Source organism: Ilyonectria robusta (assembly GCF_021365365.1).
Source record: "Ilyonectria robusta strain PMI_751 chromosome Unknown BGZ61scaffold_35, whole genome shotgun sequence".
Taxonomy (NCBI): Eukaryota; Fungi; Ascomycota; class Sordariomycetes; order Hypocreales; family Nectriaceae; genus Ilyonectria; species Ilyonectria robusta.
Window position 1 is genome coordinate 166,838 of NW_025764469.1, and position 20,210 is coordinate 187,047.

General features: G+C 53.8%; 9 protein-coding genes across 9 annotated transcripts; 7 read left to right on the top strand and 2 right to left on the bottom strand.

Moving 5' to 3' along the window:
- Positions 1 to 591: 591 nt before the first annotated feature.
- On the top strand, positions 592 to 831 carry BGZ61DRAFT_289180 (uncharacterized protein; the record flags this gene model as incomplete). Its single annotated transcript, XM_046238551.1, has 1 exon — positions 592 to 831. A coding segment is annotated over one exon (240 nt), but the record flags the coding sequence as incomplete, so codon positions are not given.
- An 827-nt stretch (positions 832 to 1,658) lies between these two features.
- Positions 1,659 to 2,147, top strand: BGZ61DRAFT_539571 (uncharacterized protein; the record flags this gene model as incomplete). The annotated part of the gene is made up of 1 exon (XM_046254802.1): positions 1,659 to 2,147. One exon carries the CDS (start codon positions 1,659 to 1,661, stop codon positions 2,145 to 2,147), a length of 489 nt encoding a protein of 162 aa, XP_046096366.1.
- Positions 2,148 to 2,699: 552 nt separating this feature from the next.
- BGZ61DRAFT_539572 (uncharacterized protein) lies at positions 2,700 to 3,083 on the top strand (the record flags this gene model as incomplete). The annotated part of the gene is made up of 1 exon (XM_046254803.1): positions 2,700 to 3,083. The coding sequence occupies one exon, from the start codon at positions 2,700 to 2,702 to the stop codon at positions 3,081 to 3,083; it is 384 nt and encodes a 127-aa protein (XP_046096367.1).
- Positions 3,084 to 3,647: 564 nt separating this feature from the next.
- BGZ61DRAFT_539573 (uncharacterized protein) lies at positions 3,648 to 4,028 on the top strand (the record flags this gene model as incomplete). Its single annotated transcript, XM_046254804.1, has 2 exons — positions 3,648 to 3,694; positions 3,740 to 4,028. 2 exons carry the CDS (start codon positions 3,648 to 3,650, stop codon positions 4,026 to 4,028), a joined length of 336 nt encoding a protein of 111 aa, XP_046096368.1.
- A 367-nt stretch (positions 4,029 to 4,395) lies between these two features.
- BGZ61DRAFT_463576 (uncharacterized protein) lies at positions 4,396 to 6,070 on the bottom strand. Its single transcript, XM_046247413.1, has 2 exons — positions 5,405 to 6,070; positions 4,396 to 5,345 (listed from the first exon to the last, which is right to left on the bottom strand). Exons 1-2 carry the CDS (start codon positions 6,012 to 6,014, stop codon positions 4,489 to 4,491), a joined length of 1,467 nt encoding a protein of 488 aa, XP_046096369.1. The 5' UTR covers positions 6,015 to 6,070; the 3' UTR covers positions 4,396 to 4,488.
- A 4,021-nt stretch (positions 6,071 to 10,091) lies between these two features.
- BGZ61DRAFT_147604 (uncharacterized protein) lies at positions 10,092 to 11,743 on the top strand. The gene is made up of 2 exons (XM_046237326.1): positions 10,092 to 10,380; positions 10,439 to 11,743. The coding sequence occupies exons 1-2, from the start codon at positions 10,331 to 10,333 to the stop codon at positions 11,517 to 11,519; spliced, it is 1,131 nt and encodes a 376-aa protein (XP_046096370.1). The 5' UTR covers positions 10,092 to 10,330; the 3' UTR covers positions 11,520 to 11,743.
- A 904-nt stretch (positions 11,744 to 12,647) lies between these two features.
- BGZ61DRAFT_288115 (uncharacterized protein) lies at positions 12,648 to 12,830 on the bottom strand (the record flags this gene model as incomplete). The annotated part of the gene is made up of 1 exon (XM_046238540.1): positions 12,648 to 12,830. A coding segment is annotated over one exon (183 nt), but the record flags the coding sequence as incomplete, so codon positions are not given.
- Positions 12,831 to 14,248: 1,418 nt separating this feature from the next.
- BGZ61DRAFT_463591 (uncharacterized protein) lies at positions 14,249 to 14,794 on the top strand. Its single transcript, XM_046247414.1, has one exon. It carries the CDS (start codon positions 14,346 to 14,348, stop codon positions 14,598 to 14,600), a length of 255 nt encoding a protein of 84 aa, XP_046096372.1. The 5' UTR covers positions 14,249 to 14,345; the 3' UTR covers positions 14,601 to 14,794.
- A 2,166-nt stretch (positions 14,795 to 16,960) lies between these two features.
- On the top strand, positions 16,961 to 18,610 carry BGZ61DRAFT_539576 (uncharacterized protein; the record flags this gene model as incomplete). The annotated part of the gene is made up of 2 exons (XM_046254805.1): positions 16,961 to 18,239; positions 18,300 to 18,610. 2 exons carry the CDS (start codon positions 16,961 to 16,963, stop codon positions 18,608 to 18,610), a joined length of 1,590 nt encoding a protein of 529 aa, XP_046096373.1.
- Between the last annotated feature and the right edge of the window lie 1,600 nt (positions 18,611 to 20,210).

The following is a 20,210-nucleotide window of genomic DNA, read 5'->3' on the forward strand; positions in this document are numbered from 1 at the left end:
GTAGTGTGCGTAGACTACCAACCCGGAGACAGGGGTCCGCGCCGGCGCCTTTGGTCGGAGCCCCGGGTGGGTACGGGACAGGGGTATAGACTACCATTCGTAGACTACGTAAGTTTCCATCCTCTACCCCTATCTGCGCCATCTAGGTACGCAAAAAAGGCCGCGATCCCATTGCCTTGGCACCTCACAGACAGGTGGGTTCGACTTCGGGTAGCCGCGAGCCGTAGTGCGAGCCCAATCGGCTACCCCACTTAGCCTTAACCCCTACCTGACAGGCTGTAGGGGTGATTACCTCGGGTCAGGGCTGCCAAGGGTCGGCGAGACGAAGGGGAAAAGAAAAAGAGGAGGAGGAAGAAGAAGAAGAAGAAGAAGATGACGATAACGGGGGGCGGAAAAGGTGATGAGGGTGGTTATGACTGGCTACTTTATGACGAGAGTCATCAGTCCTTGATATGTCGAGCCCACGGCTGCGCGGTAACGAATCTCAGCAGCCACCTCCGGGTCCAGCACGCCGACATAAGCAGCAAGGCTCGGAAGGCTATCTTGACCAGGTATGCCGGTCTGAAACTACAGCGGCCGCCAAATGATGACTTTCGCCATGGACCGTCGAATCCAAGGTCGCCCATCGAGGGCCTGCCCATACGCCGCGGGTTTGTCTGCGATCGCTGCGATTTCCTCACCGTCAGCTGGAAGTGGCTCAAGGTGCACCGCAATAGGGAGCACGGGGTAAAGGGGTCCAAGGGTCACGCGGAGCCTCGATCTAGCGCGAGACTACAGACCTTTTTTACTCGACCTATGTCGGCCATTCATTATTTCTGCGTCACTGCCTCAAGGTTAGACGGGGAGGAGGAGGAGGAGGAGGAGGCGGCAGCGGGCACCCCAGAGGGAAAACAGGAGCACTCCGAGATGATTGCTCAGGTCAAGGAGCAATGGGCGTGCGACCAGAGCCAGCAAGAAGCGATACAGAAGGTTCTCGCCGACGGAGCCGCGAAGCACGAGATCACCCAACTGGCTGAAGCGTTCTGGCTGGACCGCACACTTCGTGGAACGGGATCTCAGCGAGATATACGTCAGCAGACGAATGCCAGGACCGGAAGACGACGAGCTACGCCGGCTAGTTGCTGCTACCGACCGGATGTTCTTCGACCGCCGTATAGGCGGACTCAAGAGCATGCCTCTGATGGCGCGGCTGCTGCTGGCCAGCCCTCACCCTGAGGACGCCAACAGCCGGCCGTTCGGGCCATTGCAGGAGAAGACTAGCATGGATCGGTACCTTACATGCTGAAAACGGTTCCTGTGCTACTACCTAAACGTCCCTTCGCTAGATGAGGCCACGTTGGTCGAGAAACATGGGTTTAACTTGACCGCCGGCCAGAGAAGCAGCCTCGAGCGGTTGTGGGTGCACCTGCAGGACGGGGACTGGTCGGAAAAGGACCTAGAAGAAGAAGTGCTTCAGGTATCGGCCGGCTTCTGGATGCAGCGTCTAGGCGGGGATCCTCGAAAGTCAGCTCTGGCACTTCGTCGCCGTCCTCGGGATTGACGGTGAGTCTGGACAGCTGCGGCCAGCCCATCTCTTTACATACGTCCTGGCGGGAATGGTATACGTAGGCAGAGCCTTGCTGGCGGAGTATGCCATCCCAACTAAAGAGCGATGTGGGATGGACGATCTGAAGGAGTGTTTTGCCGAGGTCCGGAACGGCTGGCTGTGCAAGGCGACGTATTCCCCGATGGGTTACACGCTAAGTCTACTCCTTTACGGCCGGAAAATTGCGCGGGAAACAGGCAGCCGGCTGATGGTGTCCTGGAGCAAGCAGGGCGACCTGATGTACTTTATGGGGAAGCCAATTCCCATGGACGCCATCCGGGGCATGGTAGATGAGATAATCACTGATGCCAAGGATATATTGTGGAACAAGCTGATGTTCAAGGAAGGCGATGACGTCCGTTTCACGATACCGCTGGCTGCCATTGAAGACGGCCTGACGCAGACGCAACGGGGGAAGTCTTTTGTCCATAGCAACGGCTTAGCAGGAAAGGAGGTGGAGATGCTGGAAAATCTTGTCTGTGGAAAGCGAAGGGAAGAGTTCCTGGATAAAGGCGGCCAGTGCGAGGAGCATCAACCGCGACCGGAGCGCGTTCATCATTGACGGTGAGATGGTTCTTGTGACGCAATATCATAAGTCCCCCGGAAGTGCCAAACTCTAGGGGGCGGTCTTGATTGCCTGAGGAATGTAGACTTCTATGGATGGGCCCAAGAGCCGGCCGGCCGGCCAATAGCAACCTTGCCAGGCCAAAGTGAGGCGGCTCGAGGTGAGGCTGACAAGTATGCCCTTCGGTCTGTCCATCCATGACCAAGTCGCCCCATATTTGTTGGATACGTACTTCATCCCCCTACACTTCCATTGGAAAAGAAGGAATGGCCGTGATGCCCGGTCGACGTAGCCCCGCACATGCAATGCTTGCCCGTCGACTTCGGCGTCGTTCCAGGTCTGCTGACGATGTCGCACCGTCCGGCGACGTCCAATCGAGATTCGACCCACTCACATAGTCGGCCTCCCGCATCTGTGGCAAGCCCATCACGGCCGCCACAGATTCCGGACAAGTGCCCCCCAGCATCAGGAACCGCGGCCGAGTTTCGAAGTAGAAGGGGACCAAGAATTTGGCCTCTCGCGCCAGACGAACTCCATCTCGCTCCGAAAATGGGCGTCGACTGCGGCTTCGACGTCTATCCCTCACTCAGCACAGAGTGCCAGGGCCTCTACAAGACGTTCCTCGAAGATGTCATCCAGAAATACAAGCAAGCCGTCCACCCCAACACCGGCGGGCCCTTGATCCAGATCGTCGGGACCCCAGGGACCCAAAACGCCTACATCTACTTCAACGTTGGCGAGGGCCCATTGCTACCCTACAACCTCGACTCCTTCATGCGCTTCGAGTCTAACCTCGTCAGTCGCGATGATGTGATGCCCTATCTGAAGGAGGTTTACCTCATCGCCGACGGTACTTCCCCGACAACGTCCAGTTTTGGGTGTCTGGAGCGTCCCCGAGTTTCATTCAGGCATTCAACAGGATTCCGAACATGAGGGAGCAGGAAGGACCGCCCCGCGTGTGGGAGGAGTGGTACAAGGTGCGGAATGAGCTGTTTCGTCTGGGGAGAGAGCAGGAACGAGGAACGCAAGGGAACTAGGTACCATGGCAGACAGGGAGCTGCTCTGCGTTGGCGAGCAGTCGAGCTCATATAGGTGCCTGGGGACTCGGGGAAACGGACAGATCGTGGCAGACGAACATGCTCCCGGCGCCGGATATTAGGAGTAGGCATGGAAATCCACAACTACCTCGTTGCGCCTCATCATGTAACCTCTAGCTGCGAATTGATTCTATCGTCGTTGATCAGCGGCATTGCAACCTCCTCAGCTCCGACTTGTACAGGATCAGCACCATGAGGTCATCTGCATCATCGGGATTGAGCTAGACCTCCTCCCTCAGGACCGACTCCTCTTGCTCCCTTCAGTCGCTCCCCTTTCTCGAATCGCCGGTATTTATGCGCCCTGCGACGTCCACCCGTGAAATGGCCAATTGATTGTAAAGATGGACAGTGTGGTTCCATGGGACGAGTTGGCATGTGACGCAACGCGCAAACTGCCAGGATGGGTAGAGCGCACGGCCAAGGCTGCCAAGCCGAGGAGTGCACGAGGTGAGTCCGTCTGGGAGGCGATGCATCGTATACTGACTTCTGCAGATGCTCGCCAACCCATCACCGCGACCGAAGCCAACCGCAAAGGGATCGATTACGTCGTCAAGAGGATGGCCTAGTACTAGGCTTGTCGAGCAGCCTTCTGAAGGATTCCGCCGGCCATGGCGACGAACTCTCGGGAGTGAGACGCGAATTGGAGAACCAGATCATCGATCTCTACAAAGCGCTCCTCTCGGATGAGACCACGAACACCACGGATTCTATCGCGGCTACCGGGAGGTCTGCTGTCCAGATTGGAAATAGCTATGGCATCCGGAGTGTCTTCGACGACTGAGTTAGATTCTGGGTGTGTCTGACCGTCGACCCCGCTCGGCATTGACATGTCACGCGCCGTCGGGATTCGCGCGGAGCGTCCCGAACCCTGGTTGCATATTGCAATCGCCTTATTTGCAGTATGGAAATCAACCGGTCTCGATGCGTATTACTCTTCGGCTGTCATCATTGCAGAAGTTCAAGATAGGGTCACCGAATCTGTTTAGCTGCAAATATAGCACGAGTGGGGATGAGTGGGGGGTTCGGGTCGTGTCATCCTTTAAAATGGCAGCCTGCCATGTTCTTAGCTAGTTTCTTAGTTTCCTTGAGACACCATATTCTCTTTCTAAGTCAATGACAATAATCTCAGTGCAATCTTGTTTTTTTTTTTTTTTTTTTGGATACAGTCCCAGTCACGGTTAACATACGTTGGTCGGATCTCACCCGAGCTCGTATTGGATTACCAGTGGAGTTCGACGAGTTTACATGACTGAGTTGGCGGTGGAACTCCCTCCGTTTCTCGTCTCCGGCGCCCCGTCCACTATCAGCCCGACAATCGACGCGGTCGTTGGAGTAGGCGATGCTATCGGCCAGCTCCTAAAGGCAGGCGAGAGCACTCCGCTACTGGCGACGCTCGTACCCCCTATACTACCCACACTGCTGCGTCGTCTCATACCTGGTTGGAGCTCGGCCTCGGGCGGGGTATTTCGGAACCACTCGGACCAGCCGGAGTGATTTGTACGTCGGTCACCCGCGCTCCGGAATGTAGGACTTGAGGTAGCAGATGTGGCGCTATGCGGGTCAGCTGTCGTTGAGGCCGCTTCAGACTGTGGCCGTATTGGTTCTGCGACTCCTTGGGCGTGGAAAAGAGGTATATTGTTATCGCCACCTAGTGCACTACTGTCCTGTTCAATTGCCATCGGCTCGGGGACGCCTCCAAACCCGGGAGGAGGTTGAGAAACCTTGGTGAGAGACTTCTCGACTGCCTTCACCCTTCGAATGGAATTACGCCCTGGACGCATCAACCGGCTAACGGATCGGTGTAGGACAGGACGCGGCCTCACAATGGCCACTGGCGTGGTTTGTGGCAGTGTCACGATCTGATGGGAATCCCAATACGGCAGAGGGCTCGCGTAGTCGATGTTACTGCCGGTTTCGATATCTGCTTCATTGCCGAGAAGGCACTCGCTCATGGAGGGATCGCTTCGTGCGGCATGGCGCTGGGAAGTTTGCATTCGCTCTCTCGCCCTTCTGAATCGGCTGACGATGCGGGCACGGGCCGTATATCTTCGGTACTTCCACGGTAGGAAGCCCAGGGCGATGATAACAAGGAGACCAACTGCGAACGGGTTAGCCTAGGTGGCCTGAGAGGGAAACAGAGCTGAATAGGAGTAAGACCTATGACCCCTATGGCTATTGCGGCTGCACTGCTCAGCTGTCTGTCACCATTGGGGATGGAGTTGATGGAGTTGGGCGGCCGTTCTGTGGAGGTGGGCCCTATTGTCGACGTGGGTAGTGATGAGGTTGATGAGCTCGGTCCCATTGGAGGCACCAGAGGCAATATGGTAGAAGGCGGAGGAGCTACATCTTGAGTAGTTATATCTGCTGAAGCCGAGAATGCGGGAGGCGAGAGTGCAGCAGGGCCAGTGACCCGTTGGGTAGTTTCCAGAGGTATAGTATCCAGTGGCAAAAGTTCGGTGCTTGCGATGCTAGTGCGCGTTTCCTGTGGTTCCGGCGAGGGCGGAAGTGTTGTCTGTGATGCTTCCTTCGAAGTGGTAGGATTTGGAGCAGGCAGACCCGGCTTGGATGATTTCGGAGAGAAGGTCGTTTTGGAGGGAATATCTGGCGCCCTGGATTCGGTCGTGGGTGATGTGGGTGCCTGTGTTGTCTTTTTGGCTCGACCAGGAGGTGCCGTGGGGTTCGCATCTGGACCTGGTTGTCCATTCCTTGAGCTGCGGCTATTCGAATTCCCACTGCCGTTGCCGTTGTTGCTGTCTTTGTCGCGCATGATGATACGATACCGCAGGCTCTGCACTCCCGCGACGCGTTCCTCGATCCTCGACCCTCGTCCCAAGAGATGCATCGTCGCCCTCCACCTTGGGGGAAGCGATAGCGGCGGTACGAAGAAATGAAACCACGCAGGATATCGTAGGCAATACAGGGGCACTATTTGGTAAACAAGTCGCCTGCGGCGAACTGAGAAAAGAAGACGCCATTCCGTAGCAGAGCTACTCAGTTTATCCATGAGTACCAACTGGGCAGAAAACCATGCTGAAAGGGATAGTGATAGTGACTTGTGGCTAACTTAGCCTGACATTGGTGGCGGCGACGGCGCCGTAATTTGGGTGAAAATGCGACCAATGGCGGGAGGTCAGAAACAAACTTTCCCAGAAGCATGGTTCTCTTTGCCCTTGGTTCGCCCTTGGTGGCGGATTTTCTCTGCTTTATGTTGCCGTCAAACATGACGGGTTTCAAGATAAGGGTCCAATATCCAGGTAGGGTGTGATAGAATCCTGAAACCATGATCTGCCGGCAGGATGACGAGAAAGCTGGCAAAAACGGGGCAGGCAACGTGCGCGGTGATGATTGCAGTCCACTTGCAAGGCTCTGGGACATCCGGGGGCGTGCCCGCTGGCGCAACATCTACTGGAGGCGCCCGATTGTTTCGGAGACGTCTTGGTGCGATGCGGCGACGTTGGTGTATCCCCGAATAAACGATCTTGAGCAACTTTAGCCCGCCCCGATATTATTCCTGCATTCCAATTCTCGTAGATGACGTGACATGAAATGAACCTGGGAAGGATCGTCCCCTGGCCTGAGCTGGTGGTACCAATGTGCAGGGTGAGCTGTGGGGTTTTCCAGACAACCGTGACAGACGGCCTTGTTTGATCTTCGTCTCGTCCAGTGTCTCGGTTGCCATCTCAATCCATCCTCGAATTTGCCGCCTCTCACCAACTAATGCTATAGACGGACAACCCACCCCCCGCTTTCTTTCTCAACAGGATTCCCAACGCTTAACTATATGGACAGCGAATGGTCACGGACTCGTAATTCGTTTCATTCACGTGGAAAACAGGGAAAACAGGCATGATGCGAACCGGTAGATGTAAGACCTGCGGATGCGCAAATTTGTCATGCGCCAGGCCGCTCCCAAGTCCGTCACCGCAAGCGAGCAAGAGACGACCCCGGCGTCGGAGCCCACGGGGATGCGGAGGGCCTGCTGGAGCCCAGGGACAAGAGGATCGCGGTGGAACTGGCGAGGCTGGGTCGCGCGTATGCGCAGAAGGTGCTGTATATTGTGGGAAAGGGGCAGATGCGGACCCGGACGGGGACAAGTATATTGAGAAGGATCATGCTGGGGACGTTTCTTTGGATTAGGGAGAATGCACGCGCGAAGATGCGAACCTGAGGTTGGCAATGGAGGGTTGTTGTGGAGGGTTGTTGAGGTGGGGTTTGTGAACTTTTCTTGTCGGAAAAACGTTGCCCATTTCACTTTTCCGGTCCATTCCCCGAAAGGTGGGGTCGGCCAGTTTAAAACTCCCCTTCCCACTAACCCCTAACCAACCCCTAAGATGCGCGTGCGTGAGAGGCAGAAGAAAGAAAAAAAAAGAGAGTATAAAGGGAAAAAAAAAAAATTCGCCCAGAAGTCGATTTATGGCATCGGTCGATTGTGGGGTGTGGGGTTTTGCGGCGCGGTGGCCTTTTGACGTCCTGCTTCGACCGTTGGACCACCAACGACGCTCATGCTGAGGGTCGGGGCGCTGGATCAACTTCGCCCATGGGTGGTTACTGGGCTGTTGACGTTCGCGGCAGGCAGCTGGGCAACAAGTCAGTTTTGGGTATCGCTAACGTTGAATGGAGGAGAGATTCCCCCAGGTATGACGTACCGCAGATGTCATCACCCCTAGAGCAGTGTTAGTGACCAGTCATATACGGGGCTGTTCGAACACCAGCGATTTCGCTGTACTCTACAGACGCTTCACATGTCGAGCGGCATGGAGATAGCGGAACGCGTATCATAGGCATATGATGAGCAAAACTCGGGCGAGGATGATATATGGCCGAGGCGACTTGACTAACCAAATTAGTCTCCCGAAAGTCTTCCCTGCAAACGGTAGAAACTAGAGTAGACTTACAACACGCCGAGCACACTCCTCAAAACGGCGTCGATTGCTCCGCCGGCCAGTGTGTGTTGTGCCAGCGACGACAAGACAGGTGCCATTTCTTTGATGACAAGCGGGCGCTGAGGAGGACACCACCAAATGGCTGAAACCTTCTTGTGAGGGGGCCCGCGCCAATTGCATAGTTGGGAGAATCGGCACCACCCCAGTCCCACATTAGAGTTTGTGACAATGTGTAACGAGCCGCCGCACGGTCCACTGCCAATTCTCGATCGCAGAATCCATGAGCCTTGGGAGTGTTGGAAGAATTAAGGTTTCCCCCTCGACTTCATGACCCTGATGTCATGACACAAACTCTAAAGAAGTCCTAGATGGTGGCTACTTCGTTGGACTCAGGCTCATATTGAAATATAAAATAGGGCCTTCACGTTCATTAAAAAAAATAAAAAAATAAAACCACTTTTTATCTAGTGTGCACTCAGCATCCCTGCGCAATCTGACAACAGGGAGAGGATGATGGGGTGGGGTCGTCAGCAGTTTGTGGTCTCGTTGGATCCGCAAGCCACCAAATTTCAAAGTTACTTACCTACAGCGTGCGAGGAACCTCGTTGGAGAACGGAATCTCGCTGGCCTGCTTCCGGGGGAGCTAGAGTCTTCACAGAGCCGGGTTCATACTAGACTTACAGTTGTTGAGATGCACTAAGGGAGTAAGTCCCTCTTGCTTTCCAGTCTCGTCCGACGATTTGGAACGCTGAGGAAGATGGTTCCCGGCCGAATCCCTTTCTATTACGTAGTAAGCCACCCCACTTGGCCCTCCCCTCAACAGTGTCTCAGGATATCCCCCAACCGCGGGAGCCGCCCCAGTTATCTCCACCCGTCGAGATGCCTCAAACCAATGGGGGGCATCAGCTTGGGCGCCAGTCGCGTGTCACAAAGACGAGTGCAGCCCTAGAGGCATGAGGCTAGTGTCTATCCCACATACCTCAAGTGGGAGTCAACAAGTCCGAGCGGGGAGATGTGTAGATGGCAGAGCTCACTTTACATCTAGATGACCGAAAGCCTGAATGTTGCGGCGATGTCCTAGTTTGTTTTACGGCGGCATCGTAGCCCCTCGGAATCACGCGGGTATTCACGGGATCTACATCCGCACCACCTATCCAGCGCAGTCTCAGCCGTTCCAATGACTGGGAACAGTAAGAGGTGATCCACGATTCCATTGTGCGTTTGCTTACCTATGAAGAACAACTCATTGGCCAGTTGCGTCTGTGGTCTGGGATGCTGATTGTAATGTCGAAGAGTTGAAACAGCCACCCGCCAGGGACCCCAGCCGATTGAGCCTTGATAATCGGGCTTACGAGCTCCTTGGTAATCTCTTGTTGTCAATGCATGGGTCGAGACACCATGATGCCCCAAACTTTACCATCACATCACCCTGGAGACTCTAGGGACACAGAAGCCCATCGGTGGTAATGTTGTGGCGTTGGTTGCGGAGACGATGGACGCATGGGCTCCTCCGACCCCGGATCCTACTAAATGACGACATGTGCATTACACCAGACAATTGACTGATAATAGCCCTGGTCCCCTGGTGTGTGCTTCCTGATCACAACGTCCCAAGACTTGTGTAACGCGAGCTGGCGCTGAACATGTCCCGAATGCAATGAAATTGGGGAATTGAGTTCCTGTTGGGCTGGTTCAAGCTCAGTGAGGGGTTTCCATTGCACATCCCGCTCCAACGCCGCAGGTCTACTTCCCCCCACGGCATAACCTTCACAAGCCCAGCTTCTGATCGCCCTGGTGGCGGTCCAGTATCGCATTCCGTGGATAACAGTTGATGGCTCGTGGGTGCTGCCATATGCTGCCATATGCTGCCATATTTGAACCTCCCGTCTCCCTCGATCGGGCTCGCGCTCTGCTTCAATCTTTGGACTCTTGGCTCTCGTCGAAGGATTCTGTCACCATTTTCTTCTTGTATGCTTAGGGTCACCAGACCCATGTTCTGCTAATACCATCTCATCATCGAGCCACCTTTTCGCCTTGCCTTGCCTGGCTGTACCATCTCTTTCTGCCGTCGTCCCACAAGCTCTCGACGAGGCGGGAGAGCTTCTGAAAGCCAACTTCTTCTTTGTGCCGGGCCGTACAGACCCCAAGGCGAATATATCCCTCCAGGCTGTCCATCGCTACCCGTGGACTCGGATCCCCGATGGCCACATTCGTACAGCCGCCATGCTCTCCCTCTATGGGAGATCCCGGGTTCGTGCCCACCTAGATGTAATAACTGTCACTCTCTACTGACGATTGCCTCGTCCAGTCGGATGAGTACCGCTTCCCCGATGTCTGGAAACATTATGCCATACCAGGCCACGCCAAATCAATTAACGGACAGTTCGTTCTTCGACGAAGCAATTGATACGTCCTCGGTCTCGATAGCATGGGGCCTTGATATTTCAGAACAACAGCCCCATTGCAGCGCCGCACCGGCCCAGACCACGGAGTCAAAGGGACTCCGGGATGGTGGAACCTTGCAAGACATATTGCCGGGCGCCGAGGGCAACGATAAACCGGCCAACCGGCTTCGCAACCGGAGACAATCGCGACCATGTTCGGCGCCTTCGGAAAACAGCGCCACTGCGGTGGTTGTAGAGTCGCCTAAGCCAAGAAAATGCGGTCGGAAACTCAAGAAACTGTCCAAAGGATCGGATCCAACAGGGCAGCAGGAGGAGCTCGATGATGACGACCTCCCCAAGAATCCCCACCGAAGACGCATCCCCGAACGTAACCGAATCGCTGCCACCAAATGTCGTCTCCGCAAACGTGACGAAGCTTCAGCCCTTGCTTCCCGGGAACGAGCCATTGAAGACCAGAACCGCTACCTCTCTTCGTGTTTTGACTCCCTGACTACCGAAATTTACTATCTAAAGACGGAAATGTTACGGCACACCGACTGCAACTGCGTTCTCATCCAAGCATACATTGCCAACGAGGCAAGGAAGTCCGTGGACAGCTTGCTTGCTTCTTCTTCAGCTTTGAATGCCTATGGCGGCTCTATGAGTCCTGAATATGTAGGCTCAAACGGCACCAGCACTACTGGCTCTTTGACTGCTCAAAGCCCGGGGGCGGTTAGCATCTCGCCGGCCTGGACGACCCCCTTGTATCAAAGGCCGAGGACTTCAGAGGTTAGGGATGGCAGGCTCGACATGAGTTTAGAACCGCTGCCAAAAGCTCACATGCCGCATAATTCGATGGCGCCTGTCCAGACCATTCCGGGTGTGCCTCTCGCTGGATGTGTTCCGGGGTTATATATGAATACAAGGCTGCAACAGCAGCCAGCGGATGAGATGGTTTGGGACTCCAACTGGAGTTTCGATTATGCCGACCACATCGTATCATAATGCTGTTGAGACGAGGAAAGAAAAAATTGTGCACCGGTAACAGAATTAATTTGCTGGCCTGGAATGGTCTTCATTGATCAATGGGGCTCGCAAGGCTTGCTCTGGTTCCTCGTCATTTTGTCCCATATGGAGTCAGATAGCCTTTTCCGGCAGCTGGGCAACCAGCCGTAGGTCTTTTGTCCTTCTGTATGCTAGGTGAAATATGAAACTTGTTACAAGTGAGCAAACTTTGCGATCTCGAGTAGCCAGTGTGTATTTCTTGTGGTATTTCCCGTGTGGACCTAGCCCTCCCCCAAAACAGGCTTTCTAAAGGCGTTGAGTACTCAAGGCTTTGTTCGATTAACCTTTTTACTGAAATTGGTACTTATCCTGCCCGTGTCCTAAACACCTGAGGGTTAGGCTAGCACCGACCAAAAGCGCTTCCAAGAGCAACACCGAGCAGCCGGTTATGATATATGCGGAATGGGGATTCCCTCTATACCCAACTGAATACTCCGCTGGGAGTCCAACGGAATTGAATAGCCCTACTCGGTATCGCAAAAATCTTGGACAGTCTACCATACGTGACACGATCTCAATTGACTCGTTTTCCCACCTAAGTTACATACCGACTACACCTACCCGTGGAGTGACCCCAGTCTTGTCACGGCGTACACGGCTCCATCTTCAGATTCTGAGCACATGGTTTTCGAGGAATTACCTCCCGTCCAGGGCTACTGGGATCCACCCTCGACACCAAAGCAACCGAGTCGAAAGCGGAAGCGCGACTCCGATGACCTTCCGTCTCGCAAAGCAGCTAGACGAAGTTCGTTGGGTGATGAAGACATCAATCCACAGAAAGAGAAAAAGGTGAAACATTCAACTGTTCGAGGCGAGAGCAATGCCAGCGCTTAAGTATTATGTTCCTCTTCTATCTGGGTCAACCCCATCCCCTGTAGCGGAACGGCAGTGCTTAGTTTCAACCGCTAAGCTCAAAAACGGCACAATGTTCAGTCGACCGACGAGCGAGAGCTTGTATGGCATTTAACGGATGGTTCGATACGAATGCGATGCCAACCAGGGCAACGACCCTAGGTGTGCTTTTAGTTGCTTGCTGTCGTGTTCTCTTCCGTCGCAGGGCGGAGTTTTCGAGTGTGGACAGACTCGTGAAGAGCCACAGCACTCTCTGTGCGCCAGAAGGATGTTTTTAAGGTTGAACAGTTCCGCCTGTAATCGGGATATCTCGGCCTTCAGTGCCAAGTTCTCTGAATAATGCCCGGTTCGGGAATCCAGGCTCGCTACCCGGTCGTTGTCGGGCTCCCCGCTGGTCATCCCGGGCATGCGAAGTCTTGCCATGTCTCAATACACTAGATCGGGTTGACATCCAAATTAGGCGATATTGAGAAGCTTTCCTCATATGGATAACTAACAGGGAATTCAAGGTCGACTCTGCCTGCCAACTGACATCTACCACAGCCTTGGCGATCGAGCCCAGTGATCATACAGATGCCCAGTTCGGACAGCTGAAGCACCTAAGGATGTGAGAAGGAATGCGTGAACGGCACCTCTCAAGCGTAAAAAAAACGCTTTGTGATCAGGTTTTAAATACCTCAGCTGCAGAGAGAGAGAGACGTTGCGTTCCGAAGCATTCTGTCACAGAGACATTATGCTCGTCAGAAGTTCGACGGCAAGGGGCGAAGCTTCGGCGTAAAAGTTACAATAGAGCCATAAGGAACTTTTGTTCCAGTGCTTAAAAGGTTCGTTCCTGCATTTTGATGGTCACACCTTCCGGCCTTGCCGACAGCTTGGCACGCGCCCGTTCTGCCAAGTGATTGGTCGTTAAGAGTCGCATTCCTCACAGTGAGGCGGCAGTCTCGGAATGTTCCGGTCCACGAGAGACGGCCACCGCGCCCTCGACAGTCAAGATCCTGTGCGTTTCTATGAGGAGAGGAAAGGAATCTGGCTCCGGCTCGGGCAACCCGAACGCCGCAGCGGTAGAAGATGTGCTGCCTGTGCAATTCGGTGAGTCTCCGTGATTAACATTTAGGTCAGACCATCGAACAGGGATAGCACCTTACCAGGTATTCCCCCCTTCGAGGTACAAGGAGGTCAGAGCACAGGCTACAGCGATTAAGCTGTCTGAGGGGAAGCCATCGGATTGGTGGTGGGTGAGACACATCGTATGACGAAAAGCAACTGGCAGTCGTGTTTGCTGAAAATGATGGTGAATATTACTGACTTCATGACGGTGCCGTACAAACCGAGGTTGCGGACTTCATGGCCTGAGTCCTTCGGATTTCGGGCGAATCAACCTCGCCTCACACTGTCGTCTTTTCTCCAGCTTTGCGCATCGCAAGCCACAAGCATTACAAAGCGTCTTGGCGCCGTCCGGGCCGCGCCTCCACTCGGGTGTGTCGATCCTATAACAGCTATGGCATCTGCTTGGGTCCGGAGCGAGCCGCGCACAATGTGAGCTTCGTATCGTTCATCGTACTGCATCAAAGGTCAGTGCGCTTGATGTACGGCCCCAAACCTTGAAGTGTGTTGAAAGAGAACTATTGACACGAGATCTCCCGGTAAGGCATAGTCTATTTCAAGGAGTGGTGCAGGTAGGGTGTACCTTTCGCCTGCATTAGGTGCATGGTTGCAGTTTGACCGTCAAGGGCGCTTGGGCTGTCGAACCAGTGTACATCATTCGGGCCGAAAAAACGCCCCGCCCACGGGGCTGCGAATCTGTTAAAATATTAAAGCCAGACCTTTGGCACAGTGGCGGCGCGAGCAGCGTTTGTGTTTAAGGTGGGGTTACCAGGGAATATGTGACACAGCCCTCTAAGTACGTCCGTAGAAATGCGCCGGATCCTTCACCAGGTTCAGCAAAGCCATCGATCCCGACATAACCACTCGACTCAGCAAGCCCAGATGACCATGCCCAGCTCGGCGCTTAGGCCCCCTACGGCTCATAGGCCAGCCGGCATTTCATCTACCGATAGCATTTCCCTCGATCTCTACCTTCGCCTCCGGCAATTGGTGACCAATGGCTTTGGTTGGTGTGCAAACGCTTTCGGATGCCACCCCAGTATCTCCCCGGACGATCATATTTAGCGTGGTACACTCCCTGCCAATCACGTTCGCCATCTTGCCACAGTTGCACCCTTTGAGTTCAAAAGTGCAGGGGGAAGCCATTTTTGTTGGATACGCGGTAGGTATCTAGAACGCACGATGGGGTGGATTCAATAGATTGTGGAGCAAAAATTGATGATCTTATTGATTGAATTCTTGATGATGCCTTGTCTGCTTCTTCAGTCTCCGTGCGGGGGGGTCGGTCATTTCCTCACGCCTTCACCGCCACAAGTACCTGGTCTCCAAGCTCACGAGCAGGAGACTGATGTGGACCCATTGGTAGCCAGTACGCCGCCTCATGGGCTTTCTGTTGTTGCTCTTAGCGTTCTGAATGGCCTGACTGGCCGCTGATGCAATGGGCATGAACTGAGGATAGGGAGAACCGCTTGACCATTTGGAGGGACATAGGCCAGCCCGTGAATTTGTAGTCACTCCGTTGGGGACTGCCACTGCGTTGGGAAGGAGTTGCGCCTGCCCAATACTGGCAGATGATACTGGTTTTGGTCTGTCACGCATAAGCTGACTTGCTGGACTGACTGGGTGTGGCGGAGTCTTCCACCTCAACCACCTCATCATATGGCCCAGGAAGGGCTGGAGTTCTGGACCTGGCTCGACGTTGGGATCGAAAGGGGTTGGCTAAGCCGCAACGGCCAAGCTGATGGGCGGACGGGGATACCGGAGAGAATGTGATAATGATGGTGGTGACGTCACACAGATGTAAGTGACGACCTCATCGAACCTCTATCCAGTGTTGCTAATAATATAAACAATACGATATTGGCAATATGGACCAATACAATACAATTTATTACGCCCGGCGGCACTAGAGCCGAAAGGGCACTAATAACTAATATACACGTACATTGCCCAAATTGTGTCATGGTCTCCTTCAGCCCCTATTGAGTCCTCTTGTTGCCTATACTTCCTTGCCTGTTGTGTATTCCTTCTGCTCTGCGGGTTCCCATGGGTTAGTAGTGTTAACGGCGAACTAGCTTGAAGCCTATTCTTCAAGTGTTCAGTGTTCTATCCACGGCGGCTGAAGCGGTGTTCGCTATTTTGGCACGGGGTGAGGGTGGGGTGAAGTTGAAAGAGTAGGGGTGTAAGGGGGTTGATAGAGAGAGGCCTGTCTCTCTAGTTAGCTTGCATCGAGGCGGCCTGTGGCCAATGCAAATCGGATTGTCGCTTGAACGGCCTTCATGTTTGGCGTCCATTTTTGGTCATCAGATGGTGACTTTCCTCCAAGATAAAAAGAGACATTGCTCCTCTGGGTGCTAGTGCATTGAAGCATCTCTGTACGGTATGCCGTCCACTTTCGGCATCGGAAGAGGAAGTGTTCAACCGTCTCTCTCGCTTGTCCACAATCACACTGGTGTACAATGGTGGATGCCCATTTGGGGGCGGGCCCGGTAGAGTGCGACGAGGATACGCACGGACCAGGAGGGCCACTCGAACTTGGCAATGTTTACCTCAGGCACTCAGGCCCACTGGGCGCGCTTAATAGCGCGACGCCTTCCCTAAAGGGGTAATGCTCCCAGAGGGCCTGAGCCCAAAACTTTAAATTTGTGTGGAATAATGCTTCGTCACCGTGACTACACCTACAAAGCTGCGTATTATTGAGAACGTGCCACGCCGCCAGTTGAAAGCATCAACTCCCCTGAACGACGCCGCGATCCAACATCCTGCGATCCACAAGATGTCCAGCACCATCAATACGTGAGTCGACTCGAACAAGGTTGGAAGGAAGAATTAAACGCATAGGCTCGTTGTCAGCAGACTTGGCGTCTTTTTGTGCAGTCAGCATTGATGTCAATTAAACCAACGCGGATGAGGAAATTGAGGTACCAACGGGTCGTGGTCGCTTGCTGATGCTGGAGATTTCGCGACGCGACTGCCCTAGACGGCTACAACTCCACAACAACACGTCGCAAGGGAACAAAAGCTGGATCAATGGATATTTGGGGCTTGTGGGATCCTCCTAATATAGTTATCTTATTGATTTGTGTTGAAATTGAGGCTTTATGACGTGATGTAATTGGTAGGGTTGGGAGCCGACCCTGCGAAACATTATGGTTACCGCAAAATTGTATGGGAGCGAAGCATCATCTCACCCAATTGCAGAACCACGTGATCCGCGCGTCTGTTCGCTTAGTGAGTGGGTCTGAGTGCCTGAGGTAAGGCAATGTTTCGCGATGGGATCAGGTGATCAGCCTGACGTACTCTTCAACGTGGAAGCCTCGAGAATTTTTTCGGAGATGAATTGTATGCGCCAAGAGCCATCAGATCTTTGCAGCTTTACCAACCATCTTGCCCTAGAATCTCTACAATCTGTTGTTTCGGTAAAGATGCCGGGCAGCTCCAGCTGGATCGGTCTAACCACTGCGCTACCGCTCGGCCTGCAGCATGCGGCAGCAGATGTTGCCAAAGCTGTCTGGCGCGAGGTGGGTGGGATCGAGGTCGGTCAACTTGATCACTGGTGGCATGTCGCCCGCTTGTCCTATATTGCCAGAGCAGACGGCTCGCCTGAAGCCCTCATCCTGAATTGTGTCGAGGGCGAGCCTGACCACCCCTCGCAGTCGGCCGCGTACACGGTTGACATCATGCGGCGGCGAGTCAAGATCAAGAAAGGTCAGCAAGGCTATGCGTCGATACCTGCGGATTGTATCCCTCTACTCGATCGTATTCAAGAATGGGTCGAGCGGATCCCTGAGCGGAAGGAAGAAGCTCGTCGCAACGAGGAGAGAGCTCAGCGTGAGGCACAAGAGAGACAGCGGTTAGCAGAGCTAGAGCGGCAGCGAGTGCGCGCCGCTGCCATCGAGGCCTACGAGCATCGCCTAGCCGATTTTAAAGCGTCTCAGCCTGCGCCAGCCAAGAAGGCCAAATTAGAGGTCAAGCCTTCAGTGACGTCCGTATCCGGAGCGTGCCCAGACTGCGCGGCACCATTAGCGGCTTGCAAGAAGTGCGAACGGTTATCTTGTCCCCAGGCAGGCTGCAGTGGACAGGGGGTGGATCTGCTCTTACGATGTCTCGATCACGACCACGAGATCTTCTGCGGCCCATGCCGCGAACAACAGCGCGTTGTCGACCCGCTCAAACCTCTTCTCGCAGCCTGTTCTGCGTGCAACGAAGTCTTATGCGCGGAACAGCTGCTCTTTTGCGACGGTAAAGAAGACGAGGACACTCCCGCTCACGACATTCGCGTCATCTGCTGCCTCTTCTGCCAACAGGAGGCAGAGGAAGAGGGTGATCCTCTAATGTTCATCTGCATCGGCGACGCTTGTCCGGCTCGGCAAGCTAGTACTTCCCCCAAAGCATACGTATGCGACGGGTGCGCCCAACTCTACGGCAGACGTTGCGAAGACCATCCGAGCGAGTGGTGGTGTGAGCGTGGCAAGTGCGCTGAACGAACACTGCCAAAATGCCCGTCTTGCGATCTGCCACTGTGTCCAACAATCCGCCACCAAGCTTGTGCCAAGTGCAAAGCTCCCAGCTCGTGCAAACGCTGCCTTCCGACACCAGCTGAGCCAGAGCGCTTAGGAGAATCCTCACGTGACGAGAATGATGACCCGTTGGATGAAGCCTCCAGGCCGACAGATGATACGGCCACGGCAGTTGACTCTCCTGGTACAGTCTCCCTGATTCCTTTACACTTCTGCAGTTGAGACTAATGAATAAGAATTTCAGTGATCAAGCACCCCATCGTCAAGCTCCATCGTGTTCAGTGCATCTGCGAAGAGTTATTTAGCTACTGTGCAGCACACAAAGATCAAGCTGGAGATTTGTTCTGTGAAGGTTGCCACGAGCCTATCTGTTCAAACTGTCGCCTCGTTGACGAGTGCAACAACGAAGAGTGCGGCGCTAAGCTGGATCTATGCGAAAATTGTTCCGACACCCTCAATGACTGCCCACAATGCGGCATGCCTTCGCTCGGAGAATATGACGACTTGGAAGATTACGATTACTACTATAATCCGATGGGCGATGACCATTGGTAGCGTGGTGACAGGTAATCGCAACGTCTCGGGCGGATGAGATAACTTCTGCACCAGACAGTCCGCAAGCAGCTTTTACAATGTCAGGTCGAGATGGACGAGGGCTCCATGATATGGCAGACGCACGTTATCCCATGGCGAGCGGACCAAGGCAGGAATCTTTTCCTCTCAACATCGCACCGGACGATGACAGCTTGGATGGACACAGCTCGGATAGCAAAACTCATTCAAATATTCGGCGTAGTCTTCCCTGCTCGCAGACGCTAAACGAGTGGTTCTCTTCGACGATCCATTCGAGTAGAAGTCGCTGAAAGTGCTTGCGGTCGAAGCTCTTGACAAGGCTATTCGCAATGTCTCGTTCTCGTGGGACCATTACATCTAGCTTCATCACATCGGCAATGGACCTTTGATCTTTGGTCTTCAACTTCTCTGCTTTCTTCTCGGCCGCTGATTTCGTCTTGTCTGCGGGAGCGCATATTCTATGGTCCCTGAACAAATGGGCATTCGCGTTCTGAATGCCCTTCTCTGCAAAGCTTCTAGGTCTTGGACTCTTGTTCTGGATGCAGCGTTTGAAGATCCATCGGCGGCTGCCATTGGAATTCTAAACATCGTACCCAAAATTCCATACTCAAGATGATGTATCACGAGCGCGTTATGACCACACATAGTCGGGGAAACAGTGCCAGACGTATTGATATTCTGGTTCTTGATGGGGTGTTTCTGATCGCGCGCTGGGAGCAGGCTTCGCTAGGAGAGCTGCTACAGGCGTCTTGTGGGAGAGCGTCTCGATTTCATCGTCCGTGGAAGACGTGGCAGATTCCGTTTCGTCTGATATGTCGAACTTGGCCATGGCTGTTGGTGACTGTTGGTGATGCGGCAACTTGGAGTCGCGATCCGGTCGGACGCGCTCGGGGAAAAAAAACGGGCTCAGAAGTCGCGTCGCGTTAGTTTTCAGTGGGTTGCTTAACTACCCCGGGTTTGGTGCGGGGCGGAAGGCTGAGGTGCAGGGGGCCCTCTGGCTTGTATCGACGAAATGCTCCTTATGCCATAATGCCAAAGTTCAGACAGCAAAATCTCCTACCCTAAATCAACCTGTTCAACCCATTCAATCAACTGAACATCAAAATGGATTGACGTATTACATAATCGTGGCCTGGTATTGATTGAGTTGAATTGACGTTGATGATCAATCCATTCAATATATTGACTTGCGTTGACTGGTTTGGATCCTTGGTGGCAACGCTTGGTGCATCAAGTTCGACTTGACCTGTCGACAACAGTGTCGGATGTTGAGGCCCCCTTTCACGTCATGCTAGAAATGTCACCATACAATACAGCACGATAACGAGTCATTTGATTCTAGGTTTGGATGCAATATATGTTCTATCTGGAGGGCATTACCATCAGAGGGCAGGACGTCCACCAGTTCAACGTTGTGCTAAAGATCGAACAGGTCTCCACCAATCACGCACCACCCCGCATTTTGCCCTCCCTAGGTCATCCTATTGGCCGCACAAGCTGCGCATAGCTACAGGGATCCATTTTAGCTGCTGAGGCCTCCCCGCACCGAAATCCCGCAAAGATGTTGCTGCCTGAGGCCGCT